This window comes from Giraffa tippelskirchi, chromosome Y, assembly GCF_054371585.1.
Source record: "Giraffa tippelskirchi isolate mGirTip1 chromosome Y, T2T-mGirTip1v1.2.pri, whole genome shotgun sequence".
In the NCBI taxonomy this organism is placed as follows: Eukaryota; Metazoa; Chordata; class Mammalia; order Artiodactyla; family Giraffidae; genus Giraffa; species Giraffa tippelskirchi.
The window spans coordinates 25,881,594-25,892,715 of NC_137290.1; the positions used below are offsets into that span (position 1 = coordinate 25,881,594).

Below are 11,122 nucleotides of genomic sequence, written 5' to 3' on the forward strand. Positions count from 1 at the left end.
GCCTTACAGTCAGAACGTAACCATGAGACCTAGGCTCAATCAATTAGATGCACCCAGATGGTACCCAGGCTCAGCCAATCAAATACATCCAGATGGCACTTAAGACCAATTAGGTACAGCCACAAGAAATGTAGGCTTAGCCAATGGATCCACCTACAGGTGAAAGCAATGCAAGTGGATTCTGATGCATAGAATTCAATCTAGAGGAGGTGGAAGGGACATAAGCCATGTCACTAGTGACAGCCACTGTGTCTGGAGCCAGTGGTAGTGACAGTTCAGTTCAGTCACTCAGTCGAGTCCGACTCTCTGCGACCCCATGAACTGCAGCATGCCAGGCCCCCCTGTCCATCACCAGCTCCTGAAGTTCACCCAAACCCTTGTCCATTGAGTTGGTGATGCCATCACACCATCTCATCCTCTGTCATCCCCTTCTTCTCCTGCCCTCAATCTTTCCCAGCATCAGGGTCTTTTCCAGTGAGTGACAGAAGATCCTGCACTCAAACTCTATATTGGTCATGGCTGTCTCTCCAGCCATCCCTCCCAGAAATCTGAGTCACTTAATATCCTTTAATAAGTTTCTTTCCTGCTCAAAGTTACCTCTAATGAATTCTATTCTTTCCAGTAGAAAGCTGACACCCCTCTAACTTCATTTAACCATGTAGCCTCTTTTGAAAACTAGATAAAATAAGGAACAATGTCCACCCCCACGGGCAGTGGAGTCAGGGAGAGGTATTTTGTCAAATTACTATAGTGCCACAGACTCTGGGCCAGTGTCACCTGTGAGGGGGTCACTGACCTGGGTTGTGAGTCGGGTAGACCCATTTGAATCCTGGCTGTGGTGCTGACTGGCCTGTTGTGTGACATTGCGCATATCACTTTCCTCATCTCGAGAATGGACTGTGCTTAGTGTTGCCTCCTGGGGATATCATAGAGAGAAAAAGATTCCTGTACGGAGCAATCTCTCAACCACACAGCTCAGCATGTTGGACACACCCACACCAGTGGTGATAAAAGGTGTGAGAGTGACCTTTCTTTTGCTGGATTAAAGAAAATAAATAATAATAGAGGTGGTGTCCTCATGTAGTCCAAGATGAAGATGGTCTGTGAACGCTGCAGTTTAGAAAAGTTACATGTTTTTGGTTTTATATTTTTTAGTTTCCTTTTTTTAATTACGTTTATTTTAATTGGAGGCTAATTATGGTACAATATCATAGTGGTTTTGTCATGCATTGACATGAGTCAGCCTCGGGTGTACATGGTTTTCCCATCCTGAACCCCCGCTCCCTCCTAATTCCACCCCTCTGGGTCACCCCACTGCCCCAGCTCTGAGCACCCTGTCTCATGCATTGCACCTGGACTGGAGGTCCGTTTCACATATGAAAATATACATGTTTCAATGCTATTCTCTGAATCCATCCCAGGCTTGCCTCCTCTCACAGAGTCCAGAAGACTCTTCTATACATCTGTGTCTCTTTTCCTGTCTTTCCCATAGGGTTATCATGACCATCTTTCTGAATTCCATATGTGTGTGTGTGTGTGTGTGTGTGTGTTATTGGTGTTTTTCTTTCTGGCATACATCACTCTGTTTAATAGGGTCCAGTTTCATCCACCTCGTTAAAACTGGTTCAAATGCATTCTTTTGAATGGCTTAGTAATTTTCCATTGTGTATATGTACCACAGCTTTTTTATCCATTCGTCTGCTGATGGACATCTGGGTTGCTTCCGTGTCCTGGCTATGATAAACAGTGCTAGGGTGAACATTGGGGTACACTTGTCTCTTTCAATTCTGAATTCCTCGGGGTGTATGCCCAGAAATAGGACTGCTGAGTCATATGGCAGTTCCATTTTCAGATTTTTTAAGGAATCTCCACACTGTTCTCCATAGTAGCTCTAATAGTTTGCATTTCCATCAACAGTGTAAGAGGGTTCCCTTTTCTCCACACCCTCTCCAGGATTTATTGTTTGTAGACGTTTGGATAGCAGCCATTCTGACTGGTGTGAGATGGTACCTCATTATGGTTTTGCTTTGCATTTCTCTGATAATGAGTGATGTTAAACATCTTTTCAAGAGTTTGTTAGCCATCTGTATGTCTTCTTTGGAGAAATGTCTGTTTAGTTCTTTGGCCCATTTTTTGATTGGCTCGCTTATTTTTCTGGAAATGAGCTGCAGGCGTTGCTTGTATAGTTTTGAGATTAATTCATTGTCAATTGCTTCGTTTGCTATAATTTTGGCCCATTCTGAAGGCAGTCTTCTTCCCTTGCTTATAGTTTCCTTCACTGTGCAAAAGCTTTTAAATTTATTTAGGTCCCATTTGTAGATTTTTGCTTTAATTTCCATTATTCTGGGATGTGGGCCATAGTGGATCCTGCTGTGATTTCTGTCAGAAAGTGTTTTGCCTCTGTTTTGTTCTAGGAGTTTTATACTTTGTGGTCTTACATTTAGATCTTTAATCCACTTAGAATTTATTTTTGTGTACGGTGTTAGAAAGTGTTCTAGTTTCACTCTTTTACAAGTGGTTGACAAGTTTTCCCAACACAACTTGTTAAAGAGATTGTCTTGCCTTCGTTGTATATTCTTGCCTCCTCTATCAAAGATGAAGTGTCCATAGGTGCGTGGCTTGAACTCTGGGTTTGCTATTTTGATCCATTTATCTAGATTTCTGTCTTTGTGCTAGAACCACGCTGTCTTGATGACTGTAGCTTTGAGTATTGCCTGAAATCAGGCAGGGTGATTCCTCCAGATCCATTCTTCTTTCTCAAGATTGCTTTGGCTATTCGAGGTTTTTTGTAATTCCATACAAATTATCGAATTATTTCTTCTAGTTCCCTGAAAAATACCATTGGTAGCTTGATAGGGATTGCATTGAATCTATAGATTGCTTTGGGTAGTATACTCATTTTCAGTATATTGATTTTTCAATCCATGAACATGGTATATTTCTCCATCTATTTGTGTCCTGTTTGATTTCTTTCACCAGTGTTTTATAGTTATATATATATATATAGATCTTTTGTTTCTTTAGGTAGATATATTCCTCAGTATTTTATTGTTTTCATTGGAGTGGTGAATGGAATTGTTTCTTTAATTTTTCTTTCAGTTTTCTCCTTGTTAGTGTATAGGAATGCAAGGGATTTCTGTGTGTTCATTAGTATCCTGCAACTTTACTATATTCATTGATTAGCTCTAGTAATTTTCTGGTGGAGTATTTAGGATTTTCTCTGTAGAGGATCATGGCATCTGCAAACAGTGAGTGTTTTAATTCTACTTTTCCAATCTGAGTTCCTTTCATTTTTTTTTCTGCTCTGATCGCTGTGGCCAAAACTCCCAAAACTATGTTGGATAGTAATGGTGAGAGTGGGCACCATTTTACTGATCCTTACTTTAGGGGCATTGCTTTCAATTTTTCACCACTGAGGATAATGTTTGCTGTGGGTTTGTCATATATATCTTTTATTATGTTGAGATTTGTTCCTTCTATGCCTTCTTTCTGGAGGGTTTTGATGATAAATGGATGTTGAATTTTGTCCAAGGGTTTCTCTGCATCTATTGAGATAATCACATGATTTTTATCTTTCAGTTTGTTAATGTGGTGTATTATGTTGATTCGTTTGTGGATATTGAAGAATCCTTGCATCCCTGGGATAAAGCCCACTTGGTATGATGGGGTCTTTGCATCTATGTTCATCAGTGATGTTGCCCTGTGGTTATCTTTATTTATTTATTTCTTTCTTTATTTTCATGGCATCTTTGTCTGGTTTTGGTATTAGGGTGATGGTGGCCTCACAGAATGAATTTGGAAGTTTCCCTTCCTCTGCAATTTCCTGGAAGCATTTGAGTATGATAGGTATTAGCTCTTCTCTCACTTTTTGGTAGAATCCAGCTGTGAAGCCGTCTGGTCCTGGGCTTCTGTTTGCTGAAGATTACTGATTACACTTTCAATTTCCGTGCTTGTTATGGGTTTGTTAAGATTTTCTTTTTCTTCCTGATTCAGTTTTCAAAAGTTGTACTTTTCTAAGAATTTGCCCACTTCTTGCAAGTTGTCCATTTTATTGGCATATAGTGGTTGATAGTAGTCTCTTAAGATCCTTTGTATTTCTGTGTTGTCTGTTGTGATCTCTCCATTTTCATTTCTAATTTTGGTGATTTGATTCTTCTCCCTTTGTTTCTTGATGAGTCCGGCTAATGGTTTTTCAATTTTATATATCTTCTCAAAGAACCAGCTTTTAGCTTTGTTGATTTCTGCTCTGGTCTCTTTTGTTTCTTTTACATTTATTTCTGCTCTATTATATGATTTCTTTCCTTCTACTAACCCTGGGGTTCTTCAATTCGTCCTTCTCTAGTTGCTTTAGGTGTAGAGTTAGGTTATTTGTTTGACTTGGTTCTTCTTTCTTGAGGGAAGCCACTTTTGCTATGAACCTTCACCTTTGCACTCATTCTATAACCTATAACGTCCTATAGGTTTTGGGTTGTTGTGTTTTCATTTTCATTCGTTTCTGTGCATGTTTTGATATCTTTTTGGATTTCCTCTGTGATTTGTTGGTTATTTAGCAGCGTGGTATTCAGCCTTCATATGTTTGAATTTTAAATAGTGTTTCTCTTGCAGTTGATATCTAGTCTCACTGCACTGTGGTCAGAAAATATGCTTGGAATGATTTCAAGGTTTTTGTGAATCTACCAAGGTTGCACTTATGGCTGAGTATGTGATCTGTCTTGGAGAGGTTTCCATATGTACTTGAGAAAAAGGTGAACCCCATTGCTTTGTGGTGAAATGTCGTATCAATATCAATCATGTCTAACTGGTCAATTGTATCATTTAAAGTTTGTATTTCCTTGTTAATTTTCTGTTGACTTGATATCTCCATAGATGTGAGTGGGGTAGTAAAGTCTTCCACTATGACTGTGTTATCGTTAATTTCCCCTTTCATGCTTGTTAGCCTTTGCCTTACATATTGTGGTTCTCCTATGTTGGGTGCATGTGAATTTATAATCGTTATATCTTCTTCTCGGATTGATGTTTTGATCATTATGTAGTGTCCTTCTTTGTCTCTTTTCTTTTTTTTTTTTATAAATTTATTTATTTTAGTTGGGGGCTAATTACTTTACAATATTGTAATAGTTTTTGCCATACATTGACATGAATCAGCCATGGGTTTACATGTGTTCCCCTTCCTGGACCCCGCCACCCACCTCCCTCCCCATCCCATCCCTCTGGATCATCCCATTGCCCCGGCCCTGAGCCCTTGTCACATGCATCGAACATGGAATGGTGTTCTGTTTCACATATGATAATATACATGTTTCAATGCTATTCTCCCAGAACGTCCCACCCTCACCTTCTCCCTCAGAGTCCATAAAATTGTTCCATGCATCTGTGTCTCTTATTCTGTCTCGCATATAGGGTAATCGTTACCATCTTTCAAATTCCATATATATGCATTAGTATACTGTATTGTTGTTTTTCTTTCTGGCTTACTTCACTCTGTATAATGGGCTCCAGTTTCATCCATCTCAGTAGAACCGATTCAAATGTATTTTTTTAATGGCTGAGTAATATTCCATTGTGTATATGTACCACAGCTTCCTTATCCATTCGTCTGCTGATGGACATCTAGGTTGCTTCCATGTCCTGGCTATTGTAAACAGTGCTGCGATGAACATTGGGGTACACGCGTCTCTTTCAATTCTGGTTTCCTCGGTGTATATGCCCAGCAGTGGGATTGCTGGGTCATATGGCAGTTCTATTCCCAGTTTTTTAAGGAATCTCCACACTGTTCTCCGTAGTGGCTGTACTAGTTTGCATTCCCACCAACAGTGTAAGAGGGTTCCCTTTTCTCCACACCCTCTCCAGCATTTATTGCTTGTAGACTTTTGGATAGCAGCCATTCTGACTGGTGTGAAATGGTACCTCATTGTGGTTTTGATTTGCATTTCTCTAATAATGAGTGATGTTGAGCATCTTTTCATGTGTTTGTTAGCCATCTGTATGTCTTCTTCGGAGAAATGTCTGTTTAGTTCTTTGGCCCATTTTTTGATTGGGTCGTTTATTTTTCGGGAATTCAGCTCCAGAAGTTGCTTGTATATTTTTGAGATTAATTGTTTGTCTGTTGCTTCATTTGCTATTATTTTCTCCCATTCTGAAGGCTGTCTTTTCACCTTGTTTATAGTTTCCTTTGTTGTGCAAAAGCTTTTAATTTTAATTAGGTCCCATTTGTTTATTTTTGCTTTTATTTCCAATATTCTGGGAGGTGGGTCATGGAGGATCCTGCTGTGATTTATGTCGGAGAGTGTTTTGCCTATGTTTTCCTCTAGGAGTTTTATTGTTTCTGGTCTTACGTTTAGATCTTTAATCCATTTTGAGTTTATTTTTGTGTACGGTGTTAGGAAGTGTTCTAGTTTCATTCTTTTACAAGTGGTTGACCAGTTTTCCCAGCACCACTTGTTAAAGAGATTGTCTTTTCTCCATTGTATATTCTTGCCTCCTTTGTCGAAGATAAGGTGTCCATATGTGCGTGGGTTTATCTCTGGGCTTTCTATTTTGTTCCATTGATCTATATTTCTATCTTTGTGCCAGTACCATACTATCTTGATGACTGTGGCTTTGTAGTAGAACCTGAAGTCAGGCAGGTTGATTCCTCCAGTTCCATTCTTCTTCCTCAAGATTGCTTTGGCTATTCGAGGTTTCTTATATTTCCATACAAATTGTGAGATGATTTGTTCTAGTTCTGTGAAAAATACCATTGGTAGCTTGATAGGGATTGCATTGAATCTATAGATTGCTTTGGGTAGTATACTCATTTTCACTATATTAATTCTTCCAATCCATGAACACAGTATATTTCTCCATCTGTTTGTGTCCTCTTTGATTTCTTTCAGCAGTGTTTTATAGTTTTCTATATATAAGTATTTTGTTTCTTTAGGTAGATATATTCCTAAGTATTTTATTCTTTGTCTCTTTTCACAGGCTTTATTTTAAAGTCTATTTTGTCTGATATGTGTATTGCTACTCCTGCTTTCTTCTGGTCTCGATTTGCTTGGAATACCTGTTTTCCAGCCCTTCACTTTCAGTCTGTATGTGCCCCTTGTTTGGAGGTGGGTCTGTTGTAGACAACATAAACAGTGGTCTTGTTTGTGTGTCCATTCAGCTAGTCTGTGTCTTTCGTTTGGGGCATTCGACCCATTTGCATTTAAGGTAACTATTGATAAGAATGATCCTGTTGCCATTTGCTTTGCTGTTTTGGGTTCGAGTTTATACAACCTTTCTGTGTTTCCTGCCTAGAGAAGATCCTTTAGCATTTGTTGAAGAATGAAAAGAAGAGTTGGGAATAAAAATGTCTCTACAGTACCTTCATTAGTCCGAGGTTATAAGAAGAAGCATGTTAAAGCAAGGGGTAATGTGGATGATCAAAACTTTGACTTTCATCCTGAAACTTGAGGACAGAGTGTATTTTCAGCCTGCACAAGTTGAAGTGTGCCATCCATACGAAAGCCTTCTACCGTCCAGATAGCTGCTGAAACAAGTGGCCTAACTTGAAATGATTTCTCTTCTCCATCATAAATATCGGTTAGACCACAGGAGCATGCTGTGATACATCAATCTGCAGCTGCTTTAGTTGTTATTGTTGTTGTTTTAATTGAAGAGTAATTGCTTTACAGCATTTTGCTGTATTCTGTCAGAATTCAAAATAAATCAACCATAGAGTCACATATATCCCCTCCCTTTGGGAATACCCTCCCATCTCCCTGCCCATCCCACAATCTAGGTTGAGCATTTGTCATGGGATTTCACATAGCAGCTGCGCTAAATCAAATGGCTCCAGTGAAAATTTTGCAGCTATGTCTACTTCTGTTTCTCCGTTCCACAGCTTATGTCCATTACAGAACAGTTAGTTTGGGCTGAGGGTGGAGCCTTCTACCTTTCCAGGTTTGTATGGTAATACGTCAGCCCATGACCGTCCTTTTCCTAAACTACAACAGTCAGGCAATTTAGTTTTCCCAGTGTCAAAGATCCCTGATACATCTGCTGCTTCTCTTTCAAGATCCACTCACCAATAATCTTCATTATTTGAAAACTGTCCTAATTCAACTGATCTACCAAATAGGTGTCGGATTATGGAGGATACCAAAGTGTAAAATTAATGTTGGGAGATGTCAACAAATTCCTACAATTCTCTTCTTTGAAGAATAAAGTTACAAATTCATCTTCATTGGGCCAATTTTTGTTTTGAAATAATTAAGAGTAAAATGAGTCTTTATTTCCGTGCCTGACTATTTTACTCTGCATAATATAAACATTTCTGTTCACGGTCATATAATAAACACTACACTTGCTTTCAATGAAACCCACAGTCAGTTGATTGACTTTATTGCATAGAAGCGAGCAGACCCATGTTTGGGTTGGTAACAGTCCTGAATGTTAAGAATATGTGTATAGAAGGGTGATCAATCACTTTTATTTCAGGAACCAAGTAGACTTATTGATGTGGTTTTTCTGTGTAAAAATTCTTTAGGAATGACATTTTGCAGGTTTCATGTTTTTGGTTACTATTTACGCAAGCAGCCTTTATTTTAAGTTGATGTAGAAGTAAACACTGGTTGAACATTGGCCTTCAATTGATAGAAGATCAGTGACTTTTTTCTATCAATACTTCAATTGATAGAAGTATCAGTGATAGAAGATCAGTGATGTCAGAGCTACCCTTCAATTGCTAGGAGACCAGTGACTTTGTGATGTCACAGTTTTTTGACTTTGAGAACCATGCTGATGGCCTAGAGAGTTTATCTCTGTATGCCAGCCAAGCAGCATTTGAAGTTGGAGTGTGTAAAGTCAGACAAAGAGAAAAGTATCTGAAGAAGGATTTCTCTGAGATGGCACATATTCCTTCACAAATTCAAGATGTGCCTCGTAAAGATGTATCAAGTGGTTCCAAAACCTCCATTAGATCTTCTTCGTGTGATTACACACTTACCGGGGACTCAGTTTTGAGATCTATGATTGAAGAATATGCTTTTCAGGCTTTGTCTGAGGAATTTGGGATAAAAAGGCCACGCTACACATTTTCTGTCTCTGAAACAAATGAGTTGAATGATTTTCTTTCACTCACTTTTCCTCAAAAACTCTGGACTATAGTTGAAAGTGATCAGTTTGAATCTATTTGGTGGGATGAGAGTGGCACTTCTATACTGATCAGTGAAGAACTCTTCAAGAAAGAAGTCTTGGAAAGAAAGGCCCCTTTCAGAATATTTGAAACTGATAGTATGAAAAGTTTAGTTCGCCAGCTTAACCTCTATGGGTTTAGTAAAAAGCGACAACCTTTTCAAAGATCTGTTTCACTACCTGACTTTCTGGAAGAAGAAAACAACGTCTCTGTTTTGAGCAAGGTAATCCAAAATTTCCACTTACTGTCAATATATAAGATTAAATCATGTGACTTAGAAAGCATGTTGACATATGTAACTAAAACTGAATTTAAAATTGAGATACCAGATTGTTGAACACGTTTCATTTTTTGAAGTTGAGAACTGCTGGATGTTAAAATACTTGATATTTAATATACTCTTCAGCAACTTGAAATCAGATACATGTCCTCAAGCTACTTTAAGTGGTATTTACTGTATATATACAACATATTTTTTAGTTGAGGAGCATACTTGTTTCTAACATGTAAGGTGTTAAAACTACTAATGGAGGTGTTTTCTTTGATTCTATTTAATTGGCATCATTAAAGGAATACATTTTTATAGTTTAACTTTGCTTATCAGTTTTACCCTGGTTTATAAAAAACTAAATAATTGTATCATTTGATTTTAGTTACAGATCTACCATAATCCAAATTTCAAAAGAGGTTATCCCCAACTTTTAGGAAGAATGAAAAGAAGAGTTGGGATTAGCAATATGTTTCTGAAATCTTCATTAGTTCCAGATTACAAGAAGAAGCATGCTAAAGCAAAGGTCAACATAGGTGATCATAACTCTGGTTTTCATGCTGAAAATAGTGGAGAGAGTCCATTTTCAGCTTCCACCAGTTTAAGTGTGCCTTTCCCACAAAAGACTTATACCAGCCAGATAGTCCCCAAAACAAGCGCCCTATCTCCACGTGACTTTCCTTCCCCATCATCAATATCACTTAGACAAACAGAACAGAATGTGGTAGATCAACCTGCTGTTTTAAACCAGTTGAGCATTTTTAATTGGCACTCCCATAGCACCTACACTCAAGTAAATGGTCAGGTTGAGGACTTTGCTACTACTGCTACATCTAGTTCTCAGAACCACATCGTATCTCCATTACGGAGCAGTTCTTTTGGACTGATGGTGGAGCCTTCTACATTTCCAGACAGGTATAGCGATATGTCAGCCCATGACAGTCCTCTTCCTAACCAGCAACAGAGAGGCAACTCAAGGTCCCCAGTGCAAACGATCGCTTATACACCCACCTCCTCTCTTTCAAGTCAATTCATCAACGATATTCCTTGTGTGAAAACCATGTTAATTAAAACTGACCTATCAAATAAGTATCAGCTTATGGAACCTAATGAAGATTAAAATTTACGTTGGGAGATGTCAACAAATACCTACAATTCTTGTATTTGAACAATAAAGTTACACGTTCTTCTTCACAGTTTTGTTTTCTATTTTGAAACAATGAAGAGTAAATTAAGGCTTTATTTCAATGTCTGGCTATTTTTCTGCACTCTTTTATAAACTCTTCAGTTCAAGAAAACATCCGTTAGGCATCCTAGGTAAATGGCACCTAACCTATTGTTTCTAAGCAAGAAAATGAGAACAAAGGGAAAAGAGGTAATGGATGTAAAGTGATTTGGGAAATCATCCCTGCTGAAATGAATGGGTGTCTAAATGAGGATGGTACAGGTGAAGGAAGACATACAAATAAAATCAAAAAAAAGTGCACTGATATTCTATTAGGTATCGGTAGAGTCTTAAGATAGAGAAGGAAATGGCGCCCTGCTCCAGTATTCTTGCCTGGAGAATTCCATGGAAAGAGGCTCCCGGTGGGCTGCTGTCCATAGGGTCGCACAGAGTTGGACACAACAGAAGTGACATAGCAGCAGCAGAGTCTTAAGACATTAGACACGAGATTGTCTTCATTATAGAAATTCTT

At 38.5% G+C, this 11,122-nt stretch overlaps 1 protein-coding gene across 1 annotated transcript in view; it reads left to right on the plus strand.

The window, feature by feature from the left end:
* LOC145537569 (uncharacterized) overlaps positions 1 to 10,621 on the plus strand; it is an 85,564-nt gene extending 74,943 nt beyond the window's left edge. Inside the window, exons 7-8 of the mRNA XM_081568264.1 lie at positions 8,712 to 9,380; positions 9,811 to 10,621. Of these exons, the coding sequence (XP_081424390.1) occupies positions 8,712 to 9,380; positions 9,811 to 10,545 (1,404 nt within the window). The 3' untranslated portion in view covers positions 10,546 to 10,621. The remainder of the gene's footprint in view (positions 1 to 8,711; positions 9,381 to 9,810) is intronic.
* The last annotated feature ends 501 nt before the right edge of the window (positions 10,622 to 11,122 follow it).